Source organism: Miniopterus schreibersii (genome assembly GCF_964146895.1).
Source record: "Miniopterus schreibersii genome assembly, chromosome: 14".
NCBI classification, from domain to species: domain Eukaryota; kingdom Metazoa; phylum Chordata; class Mammalia; order Chiroptera; family Miniopteridae; genus Miniopterus; species Miniopterus schreibersii.
This window is the reverse complement of record NC_138114.1, coordinates 18,379,712-18,401,932: the sequence shown is the minus strand read 5'-3', so window position 1 is coordinate 18,401,932 and position 22,221 is coordinate 18,379,712. Positions and strand designations below refer to the sequence as shown.

At 47.6% G+C, this 22,221-nt stretch overlaps 1 protein-coding gene across 1 annotated transcript in view; it reads left to right on the top strand.

Moving 5' to 3' along the window:
- The window catches only part of LOC308567371 (cadherin-23-like), a gene marked incomplete at both ends in the record, with an annotated part of 250,272 nt that overhangs the window by 40,187 nt on the left and 187,864 nt on the right, over positions 1 to 22,221 (top strand). Inside the window, one exon of the mRNA XM_081158790.1 lies at positions 21,765 to 21,907. Within this exon, the coding sequence (XP_081014916.1) occupies positions 21,765 to 21,907 (143 nt within the window). The remainder of the gene's footprint in view (positions 1 to 21,764; positions 21,908 to 22,221) is intronic.

Genomic DNA, 22,221 nt, shown 5'->3' with positions numbered 1-22,221 from the left:
AAAGAAAAATTTTATATTAAAATAAATATGAACATATTATGGAGTAGAATGCAGAATTTACACAGATATTCAAGACAGGCCACTGAACTCTAAGCTCCTTGAAGACATGAGTGTGTCTGCCCTGTTCAGTTTTACGTAGGCACTCAATGTATATTTAATGAATGAATAAATGGGGGAATATGATGTAAACAAGTAAAATATTAAACATAAGACTTTGAATTAATTTCAACTTTGGAGTTTGCTGCTTTAGGCTAAACATCTCCGGGGTTTCCCAGCATACAAGTTCCCTTTTCTTCTGCACCTAGGAATATTTTGCTGTGAAGCACTAAATTAGCAGATTATTTGGTGGAGACTCCGAGTACTCTCCGAGTACAGAGGAGAGGGAAGCAGAGAGTATGGGAATATCAGGGAAGACTTCCTGGAGGAGATGGGCCTCAAGCTGGAGAAGATGGGATGAGAGGAGGGAAAGAGCAGGCATGATGACCCAGAAGACAGGAGGAGCACTGTGCTTTTGTATCCTGGGCCAGCAGAGGGTGGGAGGGGTGGGCTGAGATGGGATAAATGGCAGGGGCTCAGCTGTTTAAAGTAGCAACACTGTCCACCAATATTTAACCGTGTATCATTTCACACCAGCTCTCCAACAGAGTGGGACAAGTATCACATTCCTGGTTTTATAGATAGAAAATGGAGGCTCAGTACATATCCACAGTTACCTCGTCAGTAAGGGGGCTGCTGAACTTGAACCTGTCATAGTAATCTCCAACTCTCCTACTCTTGGACCACTTCTCATGTCTTAGGCCAGTTCCCTAGAAACAGACTCTGAGATGGAGATTTGTATGCAGGAGGTTTACTGGGTTGTGCAAGAGAGGTGGGCAGGAGTGGGCAGACAGAGAAGCAGGGCTGTGCCTCAGCTGATCCTCAGGAGAGCTCTGGGGCTGGGATGATCCACATTGAGGCAGGGAGCCAGGCCTTTGTACACGCTATCAATCACTCACTGGGCACAGATTGTCCTGGGAGGGGGCATAACCTTGGGCAAGGCATGTGCTCTGTGCCCTCCCCTTGTTGGCTGGAGCAGCCTCCCTCCCTTACCTCCCCAAGGTGTATCTAGAACACATTGTCCCCTCTGCCTAGAATGGTCCTCTCTCCTTCTCACCGACAGAACTCCAGCTTACAAGTCCAAGTTCACATGTCATTTCCTCTAGCTCTAAAATCTACTGTCAGATATATAGCAAAGTACAGGACAGTAGATTACCACTTATATTAAAAAAAGGAATAAAACATGTATAAATGCATATGTATATGTATATATGTATACACATATTTGCTTGGGTATGTATAATATATATCTCTGGAAAGACACATAAGAAACTGCCACACAGTGATTGCAAGGTAAGGACTGTGTGGGTGGGGGCTTTTTGTGCCTTTTGAATTTTGAATGATGTTAATTAAATTATCTAATAAAGTAAGATCAATAAAATAATTATTTAAAATACAAAGAAGGAAAAGAACAGTTAAATCATTTGGTAGCGTAGGGCCTACCTGCTCACTTTTCTCCATATGGCCCTATCACCACTGTAATTCATGGTACAATTATTTATTTCTAAACTGTCCTCACCCCCAGAGTGTAAGCTCAGTGAAGACCATCTTGTCCACCAAGGTAACCCGGTGCCTAGCACACCCTAATGGGCATTTGAGAACACTGAGTCTTAAGCCTCAGGCTGGTTGCTAATTCTCTCCCCTTCCCCCACCCTATGCATAAAAACAGCCTGCTTTCTTCCCATTTTTTGCTAATTAATGCTCTTTATGATCACTTATGCAACAGGCCTAGAGATTCTTTGCATAATATATTCACCCTGTGAGTGGGGTGGAGTGTTTGCACACACAATGTGCAGGAGTCTGCATTCTTCAGACCATGGTCCCTGCCCTTTCTGTACCTTTTTTGAACCTCAACTACTGTCCGCTGGGTGCCTATCCCATGCCTTGCAAGAGAGCCAGGGTCAGGCTCTCGAGGGAGTAGGGAAATGGACCACAGACACCTTGTTTAGCTAAGAGCATGGTCTGATAGCAGTGAGCACAAGCATCTTTGGGGTAGGTCAGGGAAGGTTCCCCACTGCCCTCACTCGAGGAGATGTCTGGGCTGAAGCGTAGAGGAGAAGGCATTTACAAGGAGAAAGGAAGCGAAGGGTCTTCCAGACAGAGGAGTTTTGGCCTGGCACCTTCTCCTGAGTACAGGAGGCTGAGTTTGGGGACAAGGCTCAGACCGAAAGATGGGACCTCTTCCCCCTAGGAATAGGGGCTGTCCGCCAGTCATGCGCCTCTGGGGATGCTGGCTTTGTCTGCAGAGCCTTTTGCTAGCTCTGTCCTTGCTGCTTGGACATTTCTTCCCCTGTCATTTGATTAGTCATTTGTCTTCCCTGCTAATAGTATGCACCAGTGACCCACTTGCTGCATTTAGTTCCCACACTTGCTTTATTTGCCCACACAGTGTTTCCTTAAACATCTGATTGGTTGTCAACACTTAAACATTGGGAAATTTTGCATCAAAACGTGGATTCCCAGTTTTTGTTGACTGGATCTTCATTTCACTCTTGTTTTTGAAAGATATTTTTGCTTAATGGACAATTCTAGGTTGGCATTTACTTTCTCTAAGCACATTGAAGATATCAGTCTGTTGCCTTTGGCATCTGTTGTTCTCAGATGTTGAGAAATCAGCTCCCAGTTTAAAATGTTGGTTCTTTGATGGTAGTTCTGTTTTTCTTCTCTGTTGATTTTAAGATATTCTGTTTTTCTTTAATGTTTTGCAGTTTTGCTATGACTTATCTGGTGTGAATTTCTATTTATTTTTCCTGCTTGGGTTTCATTGGGTTTCTTGAATCTATAGGTTGGAGTCTTTGATCAGTTCTGGAACATTCTCAGCCATCTCTTCAAATATTTCTTCTGTCCATTCTTTGCTTCTGGAACCTCAGCTAAATATAGGTTAGACCTTTTAATTTTATCCTCTGTGTTTCTTAGCCCCTCTTCCGTATTTTCCATTTCTGACTCTCTGTGCTGCATTCTGGACAATTTCTTCAATTTTATCTTTCAATTCACCAATTCTTTTTTCAGCCATGTCTAATCTTCAGTAAAACCAACACATATTAGATTTTAATGATTATATTTTGATTTCTAGGTACTCTCTTTGATCCCTTCTTTAAATCTTGCCCTTTGTTCATATTGGCAAGCTTCTCTTTTGGTTCTTGAAGCACATTTTAGTAAACATATTTTATATTCTATGCCTGATAATTCCGATAATTCCAATATCTGAAGTGTTTGAGGGTCTGATTATGCTGTCTGTTTTTCTTCAGGTTTTCAGTCATGATATTTACTGTCTGTTAATTTTAAAAAATATATATTTTTATGGATTTCAGAGAGAAGAAGGGAGAGGAAGGGAAAGGGAGTGATAGAAACATCAATGATGAAAAAGAGTCATTGATTGGCTGCCTCCTGCATACCCCCCCACTGGGGATCCAGCCCAAAACCCAGGCATGTGTCCTGACCCCTAACCAGGAATCGAACTGTGACCTTTTGGTGACTTCCTGGTTCATAGGTCAACACTCAATCACTGAGCCATGCAGGCAGGTTACTGTGTGTTAATTTTCACTGTGAGCTCCTCATTTGGCTGGAAGGCGGGGGGGGGGGGGGGGGGGGGGGGGGGGGGGATTCTTTAGTGGGTTACTCTAGAGAGAATTTGTATTTGTTTTTATCAAGCACTTAGGCTTACTTCTTTTCTGGGACCACTTTAAATTATACTTTTTGCTTAAGGATTTTTAAACACCCAGGCAATGTGAACTTGGACTGCAAATGCTTATGTGAGCCTTCTTGTGGTTATGAATCCTTAAGGCCCATGTTCCCCTTTCTATTCAGCACCACAATTTCAGAGGAACATTTTTTTAAGGTTCCTGGTTCACATAGGAGTAAAAATTTCTTTCTAGTTCACACTTGTACTTGGGGTCCTTGCTTTAGTGGGGATGGTTTTCTATTAGACTCCCTATGCTGAGTGGGGCACAGTGGGCCCTGGGATTCTCCCCTTCTCTGAGCCCTGGGGGCTGTGACCATGAAAATTCAGGTTTACTTGGTTCAGTAACTGATCCTGGGGCATGAGCCAGGGTTTCCTATTTCACTTAGTAGTTGGCCTGAGTATTTCTTATTTTCTTAACAACTTATTTGTCCATTAATAAGTTTTAGAACATTTTATCTGGTATTTTTAGTTGTTTTCAATTTTCACCTTTACCCCAGTATCTACACCTTATTGCCAGAATTGAAAACCAAGACCATTTAAACTATAGCCTGTTAGAGGGTAAGATTTTTTTTTAAATATTATGACTTCATTGATTCTCACGATCTAATTTTATGTCTGGCACACACTGAGGCCACATGATAGATCCTCCATAAATGTTAATTGAGTAACAAATAACTGAGTAGGTGAGTGAATAATGGGTAGATTAGAATGGAAGATCATATTACAGACAAGGAAACTGAGACCAAGTGACTTTCCAACACAACAGCTGATAGCTGAACCAAGGCTACTTGAATGAGTCTTATTAAGGACAGCCAAGTATACAATACAGTAATGTTAACTATAGTCACCATGGCTAACTATAGTCACCAGATTAACTCTAGTCACATTAGATTCCCAGAACTTACTCATTTTGCATAACTTAGATTTTATACCCTTTGACTAACATCCACCAACCAAGACTTCGGTGCCATTCAGAAACCCCAGGGGACCAGAGGTCCCAAATGCATGGATCAGGTGCTTGAGAGGGAGGCTGCCAGACTCATGCACCTGGTCATGTGGTCACAGCTGGGTTAAGAGCAGTTGAAGGAGGTCTTCCCAGAGGGCTCCCTCGGCTGGCCCTGTGGTGGGGATGTAAAGAAGACTTTGATTCCTCTCTGGCAGCCCCACAAACTCACTCACCTTAGACAGGGACTCCTTAGACAGTAAGCATTCTGGAATTGTTTCTCTGCCCTTCATCTCTGCCCGCTGTGAGGCTACTGGGTGGAGGGGAAATGGGGGCTTTGGAGAGGAGCCCAGCCCCCTTCCTGGGTCAAGAAGTCTCATGGAAACAAGGCTTGCTTTGTGGTCTAGGCTGGGCTTCTGAGAGGACCCTGAGGTCCAGCTGGATGTGGTTCTCTTGGGCATTTTTAGACTTCTCCCCCAGCACTGCCTTCCATCCAGCACCACTAACTCACTAGCTCCCTGCCCCTGGCACACCCCTAGGAAACATCAGTCATCTTGAGAAGATCTTGAGGTCCCCAATCAAGTAAACAGACTTGCACAGTCTTCAGCACATAGCTGAAGTCCAACAAAATGTCACCCTCCAAACTTGACTTCAGCCTTAGCACTCAATTACCATATAAGACTGTTATGGATCCATTGTGGTGGTGGCTGATTTGACTGAGTTGCTCTCAGAGGAGCTGACTTGTTTTTCTAATAACCTAAACCAGGGTCACGGTCTATGGCCTTCACTTGTGATACAATTAGAAATATCACATTTTGTTCTCTAACATTGTCTCGATATATTCTGTATAATCTGTGGGAGGAAGGGGTACAGCAAAGTTGATGACTAGGGGAAAATACATTTTGGAAGAGATGAGATTTTTAAAAAATCACTTAATTGTGACAGAGGAAAACAGGATTTTAGTCCTGACTCTGTCACTGTATATGGAACCTCAACCAGCCCACACCCATTCCTGGGCCTCAGTGTTGCAGTAAGTAACCTGAGGGCACTTCATGGTTTCTGAGGCCCCATCCAGCTATGACATTCTTTGGTTCCCACTGGAGCCAAAGGACCCCCTTTTCCACTGGAGCGAGGTCAGGTCATGGCCACAGCAGCTCTGGGAGGCCACTTTTAAGGGCTCTTTGCCACTCTGTGCACAGGCCCACGTGGTTCCACATCAGCCCTTGGTGAGATTGGATGGGAAGGCAGCACTTGCCTGGCAGTGGTGTGGGGTCACTGGCATCCTCTGACATGCTTTGGTTGGGAAATGGCCCTCTGGGCACTGGTTGCTCAGCCCCAGGTCCTGTCTGCAGTAAAGGATAGACGGACCTAGTGAGGATGAAGCACATATCTCACCTCCCATTGTAGGCCTCCTGGAGCACCAGCAGATTTCAGAAAACAGAAGCTCCAGCCAGAGAGAGAGAACAGAAAGAGCCCAGAGTCTTACCCACAAGTTCCTAGAAGTGAATCACACCCATAATGTTCAGAGATGAGGGTCCTTAAAACCATGGGGTGACACGTATAGGTGCAAAGGTATGTAGGTAGCCAATCCCTGGGCAGTTCTTGGCTAAATGGCAAGAGGACACTCCCCCCACCCCCTGCAGCCCACCCTCAGCTTTTCAGGATTTGACCTGAAAGAAAAGCAGCCCACGTGCCACCCAGCTAAGGAGGCCCATGTTCCTCACTCATGAAGCAGACTTACAGCCTGGCAGGGAGATGGGCTGACTCATCTGGAGGAAGGATCTCAGGCTCTGGACTCATATATCCCCCTTCATCTCAGAGGTTCTGATATAAGAGATTCTTACATGCTCCTGGGATGAGAACAGCTTATTCAGTTATTTGTTCCTTTACTTTTGTGTTCATTTGCTCATTTATCCATCCACCCACCCACCCACCTACCTACCCTCTCATCCATCCATCCACCCACCTTCCCACCCTCTTTTCCATCCATGCATCCACCCACCCACCCATCCATCTATCCATCTTTCCACCCACCCCAAGAAAAGATGCCTAAAGTAAAAACATCCAGAAAAGTTCCTGGCCCAGTGTTCCCCCAGTTATTTCCTGAACCACCAATGTCCTTTGAGATGGTCCTGGAAGGAAAGGTTTCTTGGCCAAATAAATTTGGGGAAAAGCTGTGTCTTCTCTACCGCCTTGTAGGGCTTCACAATACACGTTAGTGTAATAAAGGCTCCGAGAGGTCCTGCAGGAAAGAAACCTGCTTAAATTTTTTTTAAATGCAATGTTCCCTAGACCTTTTTGACCAAAGAACACTTTTTCATGGAGTACCGTTAGCCTCCAAGGGAATTAATGATTCGTGAAATACACTTTGGGAAGCATTTCTTTAAGCACAAAATCTTTTTTTAATTATAATGACTTGCATGGAATATTCTTCAGCTCTATTATATAGTACCTGCCTGCTTACGCGGAGATGACTCATCATTTAGCACCTTCTCGGCACATCATTGAACACGTCACCTTGACTAGCTCTCCATGGTGATGCATTGTCATTGACAGGAGCTAGCGAAGGGACTCGGGTTATTTCAAGTTCTTAGTTTTCAGGGTTTTGATCTTTCCCCTTTGTGAGCAGAAAAAGCTGTTGTTTATTGCTTCCTATTATTGTTCATGTACCTCCCTGATATGTCTGTGAATTGAAAAAACACACACAAACCAATATAATTATACTTGTATGTAAAGGAAGAGTAAAAAGGCTCTGAGTGAGCACCTGACCACATCTTTGTTATAATGAGCTTGAAATTTAGTGCATAGATTGTGTATCATGACTTGTAGTTGCTCAGAGCTCTTTGGGGCTAGTTTCCTGCTTTTCATCAGTATTCTGGGAACTGAGGATGTAGGATGTGCCCCTCAGAAACGTGCAGTGTTACCAAACCCCCAGAAAAGAGAAGGCCTCCTCTGACTCCTTTGGGGTCGGTACTGAGTAAGACATTATCTTTAGGGTCAGATGGTCCTGATTTGAATCAGGTTCTATTTCTTCCAGGCTGTGTGATCTTGGGCAAGTTGCTAACCCTGCCTGAGACTTAACCTCCTTATTTGAGTGGGAGGAGACCTTCCTCACAGATTTGTGGTAAATATTAAGTGAGATTGTGTATGTGAAGGGTTAACAGAGTGCCTACCATACAGTAGGTGCTCAATAAATGGTAGTAGTGGCAAGGCTGGGACTAGGGTGGGGCAAGTGAGGTACCCAGGGCACAATATTTTAGGGGACATTCTGAGACTTGTGCAAGTACAGAGTGAGCACCTGAGAGTGAGTGCCACTTTACGTGTCACCTCCTAGGTGCCTCTTATATCCTGGATAGTGGGATGCTATCACCCACAGTTGTCCTCAGAGACAGGGCCTGGAAGGCCCCTGATTAGTTAAGAGACCCATGCTCACCTAGGGAACCAGCCCCACCACCTCTAACTGCCTTTCCCCCTGAGGCTGCAGGTGAGCCCCCTGAGAGGGACCGCTCAAATGCATAAGGGTGTACCTGGGGAAAGATGGGACTGGGGGAGCCAAGTATTTCCCACTTGGGAAGGGGGCTTGCTCACCTGGGCATCTAAGTTCAGGAATCGCCACTCAACCCCTGAGTGGGGACAGGGCCTCTGCCAGCTGGGCTGGACCCCCACTTCCCTGTCAAAACTTTTAAAAACACAAACAGTGGCAAGAGCGGCATTTGCATAAATCTCATTAGAAAAAGTGCAGGTTTCATAAATCTTGTGATAAATTAGTGCGATATCATTCTCAACGTGATGTATTAATTTTAGGGCAAAATGAATGGTGCCGTGATCATTGTGGGTAATTATGAGCCTCCTCAAAGAGGAGGAGATTTCCAGAGGGACTTTTCTGGCCCTTCACAGAGGGAGGTGGGAGAGCAGGGGTGAGGGAAGGGTGTCTTCTCACCTGCTTTTCTGGTTTCATCTCTTAGTTCCTCAGCTTCCTTTCCCGCTGTAGAGGTGGAAAGAGGTGCCTGGCTCTGGCAAAGGGATGGAAGGCAGGGTGGGGGGGTGGGGGGGTGAGGGGTGGCACAGGAGGGGATGGGATTCTGAAGTCAGGCATTAAGGTCCAAATTACCATTGAAAAGAACTTGAAGTGGCTCAGACCTGGGCCCATGGAAGCTCTAACCCTGTGGTTCTCAAAGTTGTGGCCTCAGCTCGGTAGCCTTAGCATCACCTGGAAGCTTGTTAGAAATGCAGATTCTGAACCAGAATCTCTGGGCGGGGCCCATGAAGCTGCCTTTTTAACAAGCCCTGCTGGTGATTCTGTTGAGGGCTCAATCCTGAGACCCAGGGAATCTCACCTCGGCTGCACTCTTCCCACTTCATTGTGTCGCTTTGTTATAACGCTAATGAGATGCCATAGGAACTCACCTCTTGTTTGTGTCAGTTAGCCTGTGGTAAAATTGGTTTCATTATAGTTCGTTTCAGTTAAAGTCACAGAACCTATCAACGACATTAGGTGAAGACTTATTATATAACAAAACGCTGATGTCTGGGCCTGTACTGGACCTACTAATTTAAACAATTCTTAGGAGGGAGGGCCTGCGCATTTTTAGTTTTTGAAGCTCCCCAGGTGATACTTATATGAGATCAGGTTGAGATTCACTGCTTCAAAGCCATGAATTAATTAACTTTTTAAAATATAGGTATTTGGAAAATTTTGAACACAGGAAGAGGCAACAGAGCAAATATTTTTTTTTCTTTTCTGACCCACCTGTGGTATTGGCCTCAGCCGAATGAGCCGCATGTTTGAGGGTGTGGGATCTTCTGAAGGAAGATCGTCGGGGAGCTGCCTTCCCTGTTGGACATGTGAAAATGTCGCCTAGAGCCCTCATCCCCAGTCTTGCCTGCACGTTAGAATCACCTGGGCATTTAGAACTTTCTAGTGCCCAGCTGTACCCTAGACCAATTCATCACAGCCTTGGGGTGTGGGACGTGGGCACAGGTGTTTGAAAGCTCCAGGTGATTCCAAGGTGCTAACAAGTTTGGGAACCGTTGACCTATGGGTTTTCCTATATCACCGTTTCTTGGATTAGTCCTGAAGATTGAAGGGACTTCTGGGATTATCTAGATCTTGGTGATCAACTTGGGCTGCCCTTGGGGAATCTTCTGGGATTCCTGTTTTTTTGTTTTTTGTTTTGTTTGCATCCCTCCTCAGAGACTCCGATGTACTTGGTCTGGGGGTACAGATGGGCATTTGGAGTTGCAAACATGCCACAGGTGAATCCAACGTGCAGCCAGGCCTGAGACCCGCTAGACTAAAGGACCCCATTGTGTGCAGCAGAAGGAAAGGACATCTTGAAGATGGCAGCCTGTTAGCAGAAGCTGGCCTCCTGTGCTGCTCTCGCCCTTCCCACAAATTCACGCTCACACTGCGGGGGCCGTGGTGGTGGGTCACGTTGGCATGGCCTCTTTAGGAGCTGGGGGGGTATAACTGGTGACAGGCAGGGCCTGCGAGCTCCGAGCAGGAGGGAAGTGCCAGGGTCCCTCTGAGCTGGAAGGAGTCAGCAAGTGCCTGCGAGTGTTTGGATAATCTCTTTGTGAGCCTTTAATGGCCTGCAGTGCTCTGTTTATTTTAATGATAATGTCAAGTTCAATTTGCCGTCATTTTTTCACATTTCCTTTTGTAAAGTTAATTGAACAGTTCAATGAATTGAAAAGTTTCAGGAGAATGGAAAAAAATATCCACCCCTCTGTTATCACTGTTATTAAATCTGGTAACTACCGTTTGGCTATCCTGGCCCCTGTCACAGGACTTCAGCCCCCGTAGGCCTGGGAGCTGCAGCGAGGACTCAGGAAGGTCAAATAGAGCATTCCAGAGCCTCTTTGTTCACGGCCATTTCGTGTCAGGCTGCTGTGCTTGGGCAGGAGTATGCAGCCTACCCCGGACCCCGGCTGTTGGCTTCCGGAGCGTCTCCACCAGACTAAAGCTGGGCCAGGCAGGCTGAGGCGGCTGTGCCCTTCTCTCCTCCATGGCACTTTGAACACTGTGTGGCAAACGAATTATAATCTTATATACAGTTTAACTGGATGGGACCTTAATGTGGTGTAGTAGGAAGGATACTGGGGAGCCAGGGACCAGTCTGAGTCTCAGCTCTCCCACCTGTAGCTGTTAGCTGGGCGACGGTGGACGAGTCACTGAGCTGCCCAGCCCTGCTTTCGCCTTTGTAGAATGAGCTTATCGGCCTCATAAGAATGCGCGTGTGTGGCACAGATACAGCCCCTGCCCCTCCTCCCATCAGGTGCCTCCGTGGATCATAGCAGTCTCCCCTCCTGAACCCGGATGCAGCCTTGGCATCCTTCACACATTGCCCCGAAACCATGACCCAGGACAGGCAGGGTATATGACTTGCTACCTGTTTGTCACACTTAGATTCGATTCTCCCCAAGGACCTCTGTGCGTTTACCACTGACATCAGTCCCTCATGACGTCAGAGAGGTGAATGACTTGCCCAGAGTCACCAGGAAGTCGTGGCTGAGTGCCGGCCAGTGCCAGCCACGTTAGTTCTATGCCTGAGGGCTTCTCTCTGTCTAGGTAGAGGCATTTCACTGAGGCTGCCTTCCTCTCGAAGCTTTTTCGGTGTCTTTTGATCCTGTGTCCCAAGTCCCCACCTTCCTGCCAGGATGAGGATCCTTGGGGGGCGGTGAGGGGCGGTGGATCACAGCCTATGAACCAGGTGAACAGTAGGAACACATATTTCGTCCATCTGGTTGTGACTAGACTCCAAACTCATACTCTTGCTTCCCAGAAAGGCCAGGAAGAGCATGTGGCATATGGAAATGAAGGTCTGTTTGCTGAATGTGCGCTCCAGGAGGGCAGGGACTTCTGTCTGTTTTGTTCATTGTGGTGTCACCAGTGTCTAGAGCAGAGCCCGCGACAGAGGAGGCGGTCAGGCAGTGCTTGCTAAGTGAATGAAGGACTGTAATGGTGGCATGGGACTAGAAGGATCCTCAAACAGTCTCTGCTCTGCCACGTGCTAGCTGTGTGACTTCAGGCAAGTAACTTAACCTCTCCGACTCATTAGGTTATAGGGACTTGAAGCACATTGGTGCCTGTTCCCAGGCTCGGCAGCCCTTGGCAATGATGGCTCTTACTTGCTATGTTGTGCTAAAAGCAGGACAGCTTCAGGTTCTGAGACTCAGGGCCAGGCCCCTCAAATATTGGTATTTAATGTCTGATCTTTCCTCTTGTGCTTTATTAATTTAAAGCAACAACCTGGAGCGTCTGCTATTCCTCACCACCAGAGCCTCTGCGTTTGTAGCATCCTGCTGTTCAGTCTCTCCTTCTTCTCTGACAAATTAGCATGTCCCCTTGGCCATCTGACACCTGTGTGTCCAGGTGAGCCAACCACTTCCCTTCCCTGACTCTCAAGAGGAAATCACCATGTTGGTGATCATCAGGTAATCACCAGGTGATGTGTGGGCTGTGGAAACCCAGGGTGATGGAGGGGACCCCCCCAGTCCTGCCTCAGGAGTACTCACCTTCAGGCAAGCCAAGTAACCCAGGCTTCAGAGCAACCTAAAACATGGGGGAACTGGGGCTTCATGGGGGTCAGTCTCTGTGGGGCTAGCAGAAGACAGAGTTTAGCTGCTCGGACTGGGGCCGGATAAGGGGCTTTGTGATCAGGGATGTGAGGGTTGTGGAAGGAACATGAGTTCTGAGTCAGACAGAAGGGATCAAATCCTTGCTCTGCCACCTCCTAGCTGTGTGACCTTGGGTAGGTCACTTTACCCCTCTGAGCCTCAGTTTTCTCAATGTGTAGTGGGGACACTTGCCCCTCTCTGGAGGGCCATTGTGGGAAACAGATGATAGAGAATGAAAACCATAGAGTACGTGCCTGGTGTGCGGGTGGAACAAACTTTCCTTACCCTCAAGGTTCAGATACACATGAAACAGATCAGCAAGAGAAAATAACCACATTTAATACATGCATATGTATGGGAACCCTGCATACATGAGAGAATCAGAGACCCCAGGTGCAGGAGAGGTTCGAGATAGAAAGAGGGATCTAGGTACACAGGGTGTCCCAAAAAATGTACACGCACTTTGAACGATTATAAAGTCAGTGTTTATTAACATACAGTTCATTTTCAAAATTTAAAAGAATCTACAGAAATGAATAATTTTTTTGTCAGTGCCTGTTTTTAAACTGATGACCATTCTGGTCCAGGCACTACTGGTAACACGAAGCAATGGAATCGCAAACATCAAGAATCTTTTCATTTGGTATTTGTGAGCCCTTGATTTGTTGACTATTGCTGGTTTTGTACCATAAACTTTATCTTTTATTTATTGCCAAAAAAAATGTCTAGTGGCACTTTAGGATAAATTTTCTTTGTTCAAAGCTTAGTCTGGTTTTACCCATTATTTCAAATCAGTTAAACCTGAAAAGGAGTGAAAATTAAGTGAGTTATCAGCTGTTAAAATGTGTGTACATTTTGGGGGGACACCCTATATAATACATCCTAAGCTAGGGATGAGGGAAGGTGCCTTGGGGGCTTCAAAGGGTCAGAGCAAATGTTTAATAAATAAAAGTTTTCCCTGCCATAGAGGTGGGTCAGAAAGGTTATCTGATAATCTTTTATGAGCAAGGCCCCTAATTCAAGTTCTTCTAGATAGTTCTTGAAGTTCTCTTGAGCCTGAAGCTAAAATTGCCTCTACCTGAGAACAGTCCGCACACCACAGAAGCACATCCTTGGTTGGCTTGTTCTGAACGCCGCCCACAGGTGCTTAGCCAAGACTAGTTTCCTTTCCCTTAGATGGTTTATGTGTCTACTCGAGTGGACTGAGCTGCAGGAGAGGGTGTGCAGGTGGCCTTTGGGTTCTGAGACAGAGACAGCTCCCTTTATCCAGGGCAAGGGTTTCCTAATGAGAGTGAGGACATTGACCAGTGCAGGGCAGGCTTGAGGTCACCTGCATTTCAGGAGAGAGGGGCCAGGGTTAGAGCTTACTCTGGCTTCCTCTAGGTGCATGGAGGCAGGGGTTGGGGCCAACAGGAAAAAAAATTGGCTTCCTTGAGGTCAAACCAAGTTCAAGATCCAGGGTAACTAGAGGGAAGGAGCCTGACTGAAGGCAGGAGAGCGAGAAGGGGGAACCTAAGACAAATGAGATTATTCCCAGGAATCAAGGCACTTAACTGGCCTGTCTTATCCCAGAGGAGAGACAAATGAGATGCAGCCTCCAAGGCCAGCCCAGGCTCTCCGGGGGCTCATCCCCAGGGAGAGGAGAGCACAAGAGCCCCTGGCAATGGCAGAGATCAGGGTCAGAGCAGCCAGGCCCCTCTGGACCAGGAGGAGGAGGGTAGGTTTCCCTCCTGATAGGGATGGGGGACATTCAGCAGGCCTAATGCCATGGGGAGGGGGGAGTGGTTAGTCTCAGAAAGACCTGGTCATAACCACTGGCCTGTAACCTGGGACTGGGGTTGGGGCCTGCCATCGGCTACACCTTGGCTCAACTACTCAACCAGTGAGCAGCCCCATCCCAGGCAGCCATCTCCCAGCCAGAACCCCAATCCTCCCTCTGTAAAATGAGAAGAAGCTTTATCTTTTTGTGCCTCTCTTTACCTATAACTAGTCCCTGTTTTTGAGCTTGCCTGTAGACTTCAAGCCTGATTCTCCCTCCAAAATGTCCTGAGCCTGATAGGGGCAAAGCTTGGCCTAGATCCTTGGCCCCTGGATAGAAAGGGACAGCAAATCAGGGCTGATGTGAAGTTCTTTTAGGTCACAGATTGCAAAAGGCTTGTTCTCACATGCCTATTAGGATTGGTTAGTAGTGACTGCGTGGAACCATTGTTGTGAGGGATTCTGAAGTTGGATATAGACTCAACAAAAAAGGGAGCTGTGATTGATTAGTAATGTCTGCATGGGCAAGGGAATGAAGTACTAGCTGCTTGGCCCCAAGAGAAGAGTGATAGTTAATTGTGGAGGGGTGGGGAGATTTGCCAAGCAAGTCCCAGAACATCAGTCTCCACCTTCAAGTGGTGATGATCTCTCCCTACTGTGCAGAGGTACAAACAACAGGTCAGGGAGCACAGAGAAGAAGGAACTTTGTGACAGAGGTGGTGGCGTTTGAGGTGTGCGTTTAAGGATGACTGGGATTTGAGAGGCAGTGAGGGGAGGAAGGGTCTTTCAGGCTGAAGGACCAGCAGCTGCACAGGTGTGGAAGCTGTGGTCCTCTGGGGGGATGATAGCAGCCTGGCTGGCTGAGCCTAGGGCTGCTATGAGAAAGTGACTGGCCAGGGAGCCGAGGCAGGACAGGTAAGAGGCGCACTGGCCATCATGGTAAGGAATTCAGTTTTAATTCTGCAGGACTGAGGGGAGGGCCTGAGGGGGTATAGCACAATCAAAGGTCCGCTTTAAGAAGATGCTGCTGCAAAGAGGAGGCATGGTGGATTCTCCTTACCCTTTTTCATTCTGTAGCACCCTCTTTGTGTTTTGGGAACAAACCCCCCCACCCAGAATAAATAATAAGCCTTGCAGCCCGCCACTCCCCTGCCTAAGTTTCTGGCCCTGAGTCTAGCAGGCAGTGACTCACAGCTCTCCAGGAGCACATGATGCAGCAATCCCAGCAAATAACAACAATAATAGTAATAACAGTCATCTTGGCGATCAGCATGGGCCCAGCGGGGCTGCAGGGGAAGCTGTGATTGTCCACCCCTTGCCTGGAAGATGGATATAGCCTGCCGCTCCAGGACTGAGGCCACCGTGGGGGAACTTGTGCCAATGCTGTACTTCCCAGGAGCATTTGCAGCCCACTGAGCAGGTCCCCATTCCAACCTGGGCCCCTCGACTCCAGGACAGGGTATACTGTCCCAGGATGGGCTATTGGGTCTCTTAATGGGGTGCAGGGCCAGTTCCTGGGAGACTGGAGCCCAGCCAGTGCCCAACTATTATTCCGCCTGCATCCAAAGCCAAGTGCTACTGGCTTGGGCATTATTAGGTTTTGATTAGCCAGGCTTTTTCCTGTCCATTAGTGTACATAATTAAGAATTAACTTGCTATACTCTCTCTTCTCGTCGCGGCTCAGAGATTTTCATGACTTTTGGAGGCTATCTTCTTCTAACACCTCCAGGCAGTTGGCAGGATTCATTTATTTACCCACTGACTCTTTATTGAGTGCCTCAGGGATGCCAGCCCCTATGTTAGCTTAGCGATACAACAGGGAACATGAAGGGGCCAGGCCGCTGCCCTGGGGTCTCCGGACAGCAAGTCAGCAAGTCAAGTGCATAAACAGGATCAGCTCAGAGAAGGGAGGGCTGTGAAGACAGTAACTCAGGGTGCAGGGACACAGAGTGACCGCTGCCTCTTTAGATAGAGTCTGTGTGATCAAGGATCTGAGGAAGGCCTCTCTGAGAAGGTAATTCTTGACCTGAGAGGTGGATAATGAGCAGCTTGTAGTGACCTTGGGTCTTCTAGCAGAAGGCACAGCCAGGGCAAAGGCCCTGAGGCTGCCACAAACTGTTCAGGAAGAGAAGGAAGGCCATGGGGCCAAAGTAGGTGAGCCTGGGGAGCCTGGATGAGAGCCAGTGGGAGGTGTTGTCTTGGGCTGGGTCGCTAGGAACTTGGACATGATTTAAGTTTTGATTTTAAAGTTCTTAATTGGCAGATACATATAACATAAAATTTACCATCATAATCATTTGTAGGTGTGCAGTTCAGTAGTGTTAAGTATATTCACATTGTTGTGCGACCAGTCTCCAAACGCCTTTCATCTTGCAAAAGTGAAACTCTGCACCCATTAAACAACTTTCTGTTACCTACTTTCTCCAGCCCCTGGCAACCGCCCTTCTATTTCCTGTCTCTCTGAATTCCACAGAGCTGGAATCATAGAGTGTTTGTCCTTTTGTGACTAGCTGGTTTCACTTAGCACCATGTTCAAGGTTCACCCATGTTGGAGCATGTGTCAGAATTTCCTTCCTTTTTAAGGCTGAATAACATTCCATTGTGTGTATATATCACATTTCAATTATTCACTCTTTCATTGAGGGACACTTGGGTTGCTTCCCCCTTTTGGCTATTGTGAGTAACGCTGCTGTGAACATGGGTGTACAGGGATTTCCCTTCTTAAAAGTTCCACTTTCCACCCATGAGCTTAGGCTGCGCCCCAGCCTGGGCTGGGTTGGCACAGAGTGGAGGGCTAGCTGGCCTTACTGGGTTGCCCTTCCCTGTGAGGGCAGGGAGGCAGAAGGCAGAGAGTCTTCCAGCAGCACTGATTGAGCCAAGAGCCCTAAGACAGCTTTTAAATCATCCCGAGGCCTGAGGAGCTTTCTTTGCATCTAAAATGTGAGCCATAAACCAGGCTGACTTACAGGCAGCACTCACAGGTCTGCTTGTTTATGGCCAGCGTCCTTTCTGATTGGTTGATGCCTGTACTGTGCCCATTGTTAAATATTTGAATGTCCTCCTGCTATAAACCAGTCTCGGGACTTCCCCACCTCACTGTGCGTCAGTCTCTTGCAGGGAGAGTGAGGGCGACTATTTAAAAGTTAACACCCTGGGCTCCCCTCCACCAGCCCACTGAGTCAGTGGGGCCTGGGAATCCGTATTATAACAAGCTCCCTGGGTGATTCAGATGCCACAGTCCTGGGGAGTGTCTTATATGGGTTCCCCAGAAGCAGACCTTGTGATGAGGACTGAGATACATATAGGTTATTGTGGGGGGGGATTCCAGGAATGGACATGAGACAAGGAAGGGACAGACACCATAAAGGTGCATCATCAACCAAGCTACCAGTGTGGGAAACTGGAGCTGATTCCCGACAGGGGACTAAGAGCCAGCGTCGAACACACCTCTGAGCCAGCCCCTGAGCGGCGAGGGAGCCAGGGTGTTTATCCATCATCTTGGTCTGTCCTGTGCGTGGGTGGAGCAGTCACCGATGGTGAGACCCCTCGGCAGGAGTCCCGGGCTGGCAGCGGGAAGCTGGGCAGGTGTATGAGATCATGGTATATGCTAAGGCACGGTGGGCCTGGTGCCAATAGCATCTGCTATGCAGTGCAGCCCAGCTCCCATCCTTCCACCATGCAGGGGGCACCTAGCCCCTGGTAGAAATGTAAATGGTACAACTGTTGTGGAAAACAATTGGGTGGTTCCTCAATAAGTTAAACGTAGAATTACCATAAACCCCTGCAATTCTACCCCCAGGTTGATACCCAAAAGAATCGAAAACAAGTGTTCCAACAAAACCTTGTCCACCAATGATTATAGCAGCACTATGCACCATGCCCCAAAGGTGGAAACACCCCAAATGTCCATCAGCTGGCGAATGGATAAACAAAATGTGATATATCCATACAGTGGGATATTAGTCATAAAAAGGGATTAAGTATTCATACGTGCTACAACATGAATGAGCCTTGAAAACATTATGCTGAGTGGAAGAAGCCTGATACAAAGACCACATAGGATTCTATTCATGTGAAATATCCAGACCAGGCAAATTCATAGACAGACAGATTAGTGGTTACCAGGGGCTAAGAGAGGGGGAATGGGGAATGTCTGCTTAATGGGTATGGGATTTCCTTTTGGGGTGATGGAAATGTTCTGGAAATAGACAGTGATGAATTATACAGTTTAAAATGGCTTAAATGATGCATTTTATATATCTTTTGCCACAATAAGAAAGAAAGGAACAAATGAATTCTAGGTGTTGCACAGCCTGGGTTGCAGGTTACGCTGTCTGTTTCTCAGGTGGGAAACAATCTGCAAGTGTGGCATGCGTACTCCAGGTCACACAATCAGGGATGGTTCTCCTGAGTGGCTGCTTCTGCGGGCATTGTGCTGGATTTGGGCCCCTCATCTTGGCCTCATTTCGACATGAATGGTACAAACAGAGGTTGCTGGAACCTGCCCTGGTGGAAACAAGGCCTGTGTCCTGGAGAAGCCAGAGCTCTGCCCAGCTTCTGCAGAGCGGCAGAACAGCGCCGGGCAGGGGAGTATGTGCCCAGCTGGAAAATTGCAGGGCGTCTTGTCTTAAATATAATATTAAATTGGTACCTTTAATTAGTACACTTAGAAAAGGTCACTAGCAATTACCTGGGACACAAAGAAGGCGTGAGCAGGCAAGAGCCCATGAAGAAGCCGAAAAGGACCATTTTGAACAGCACATAATTGAGGGGAAAATGGATAAAGTCCAGGAAATTACAGGGTGGGTGACAGCAGCTGATGGCCCCATCCCTGTCCTGCACAGTGCCCCCCTTCTTGGGAGGGCCCGAGCTTTGGGCCTCAGCAAGCCATTTGGGATATTGGGCCCAGTAGTGCAGCCTTGGCTGGAGGGCCAGTGTGGCTTTCCCAGAATCCCACTGGCCGGCTGGGAGCTTGGCCCCATACACCCCAGCTGGGCTGGGCCCTGAAGGAGGTTGGCAGGTGAGGTGTTCGGTCTGGGCGGTTACCATGGACTCATTGTGTACTTTGGATAGGCAGGGCCCCTATGGGCCTCAGTTTCCTCATGTGAATTTCCCCAAGGCATTGAGAAATAGCTCGGTGCTCCTCAAATGTTGCCACTGAAGGACCCTTGAGGATAACGAAAAGGAAATGTGTATCCTGGAAATCTGGGAGAGATTGGAAATTCTTTTACAGTTTTAGGTTGTGTCTTTAAAAATATGTTAAATGTTACCCTGTGTTCCCAATACATTCCCATTTGCTTTAGTATAAATTAACTGCTTGTCATTAAGCAACACAGATGCCTTGGGAAGATGTGCTTGGTTTCTCTATGGCTTCACATACCCTCTCCTTCCTCATCTAGAAGGAGCACTGTACCGGGGGTCAGAGTCTGGAAACTTGGGTTTGGGTCCTGACTCTTGCTCAACTAAAGTAACTCTGTTACTTTAGGACAATTACTAAATACATTTAGCTTCTCCATCTTTAAAATGGGAAGATTGGACTCCCCAGACAGTCTCCCAGATTATTTCAACTCTGTTGCCTGATTTCATCCCTCCTCCTCCCAGTTCTCACCTTCTCCCGTCACTTTGGATGCTGCCATGTCCCACTCTGCTGTGTGAACATGGAGAGGCTATTTTGCCTCTCTGAGCCTCAACTTCCTAATCTGTAGAATGGGTATAATGATGACTACTAAACAGAACTGCTGGGAGGATATGTGAATGGGCCTGGCACCCTTTTGGCATATCACGAGAGTCTAGTGATTGCCTCATATCTTCCCTTTCCAAGTGTTGGGCTTCCAGTTAGGGTCTGATAAGGTCACTCCCATGGGAGTCCTGAATCTTGAGTTCACAGATCAAGGGTTGAGTAGTATAAAGTTGTGGTAATAAGCGTGGACTCTGGGTCCAGAGTGCCTGGGCTTTGAATTCCAGCTCTGCCATTTGTAACTGTGTGGCTCTTGTAAATTACTTAATCACTCTTTGTTACCTTATCAGTCAAATGGGGAGCATAACACTAAGGATTCAATTATATTGTACACTAGTACATGGAAATCCTTTAGCCCAGTGTCTGGAGTGTGGTTAGTGCTCAGAAATGTTATCTATCATTGTCATGTTAGAAGTGTCCTTTTAAAAATGTGCCTAGAAAAGCTCATTGGTGTTCTTTCCTAGATAATATTCCCCCTGTTTGGAATCGCTCCTTACTTAGCTTGCCCACTGAGAGCTAGTCAGTGATCAAGAGACTCAGTATTTGCAGAAGTGTTCATCCCATTTTATAGGGTAAACTGAGGCTTTGAAAGAAGTGATTTGCCCAAGGCCATTTTTCTAATTTAACCAGTCCTTTGAGAATCAGATGAAGACTATAGACCTTCTCTGCAGAAAATGACACACTGTATACTTCTGACATTTTGCCCAGTTCCTGGCGGGGATAAGGACCGCCTGAAGCTAAGATGATCAGCTGATCCAATTGCTTGGGACCTCCTGGTTTTAGTATGTGTTCTGCCTCCGTCCTAGACAAACCAGGGTGGTTGGTCACTCTATCTGAAGGCTGCCTAGAGAGGGCTGTGTCTCCCGGGAGATGGTACACTACACTGGGACTTCTTAGGCAGGGCTGTAGGCCAGGCATCCTGGTGCCCAGGGTAAACTCTGGCCAGGGCTTTGTTTCCTGGTGCAGGGTGACACCTCAATCTTTTTCTTGTGAACGAGGTTGACACGTTGTCACCCAGTGCTAGACTGGAGTTCTCGGAGGTGGCCACATCTTCCTAATCTCTGCGTTCTCCAGTGCTTACCACAAGGACAGCACCTAGTCACTGTTGAATGCCAGGTGTTGCAAAATATTCTGAATTAGAAAGGGTGCTTCCATTTGCAAAGACTGAAATCCAACTCAACTGACTCAGGCAGAAAAAAGGGGTGTATGTTTATTAGTTCATGTGGCTGAGAAGTCCAGAGGATGGAGCTCATATCAGGCACAGCTGGCTGCAGACCCTCACACCATCAGGAATCGCTCTCCATGCACAATTTGCCTGTTTTCTTCCTTGTTGGCCTGATTCTCAAGTAGGCTCTTCCTGTGTGGTGCCAAAGACTGCTGCCAGCAGTGCCAATTTAGCAACCCCAGTGGCAGAAGAGCTCCTCCTTCCCAGGAGTTCCAGCACAAGTCCCAGGGTTAGCTTTGATTGGCTAGCTTGGGTCACATACTGGTCCCTGAGCCAATCATTGTGACCAGAAAGATGAAATGCACTGATTGGCTAGGGCTGAGTTATATGCCCATCTTGGAAGGTAAGAATTGGAAGGTTGGGGGCCTGTTCTCATCTGAGCCACTTAGAAAAGGGGGTCTCCAAATTAAAATCAGAAAAGGGAAGGGGGCAGGCAGAAGTCACAGCTGTCCATTACATACCCAGAACATGGTGAATGATGGTTTCCTGTTATAGGCATGTACACACTGTGACATGTGGCCAGGATAGAGGTGGAGAGCCTGGGTCAGAACCCAGAATGCAGGAGGTCTTGCAGTAGTCAGTGACCTGCTGGAGATCTCTTGGTGGCTGCTCCCCAGGTTGGGATTCAGCAACCTGAGCAAGGTGCTGAGGAATGGACTGACCTCCCATTTGTGCCTTCCGCTCTCTCCCTTGGATACTCCAGGTTCCTCTGTGACCCAGTTGCTGGCCCGAGACATGGACAATGACCCCCTGGTGTTTGGCGTGTCTGGTGAGGAGGCCTCCCGCTTCTTCGCTGTGGAGCCTGACACAGGTGTGGTGTGGCTCCGGCAGCCACTGGACAGAGAGGTACGACCTTCCCATACTTCTGCCTCAGTCCTTTCCTGGGGGCAGAAGCAGGCCCTGGGGAGACAGGTCATCATCTTTTGGTGGTCTTCCTCTGAGGCCCCATTCTGACCCTGAAGCAGCATCTTCCTGCCTGAATGGGGTCCCTCTTCAACAGCCAGTCTGATGTCTAGACTTGAGGTTGGAATGGAGTGGTTGGGAGTGTCTCCATGCAAGGGACAACATTGGATGGGAAAGAGGAATAATGATCCTGGGTTCATCCCCTGTAGCATGGGGGCTCCATGGGGTATATGAGTCTACCCTGCCCCAAACAAATG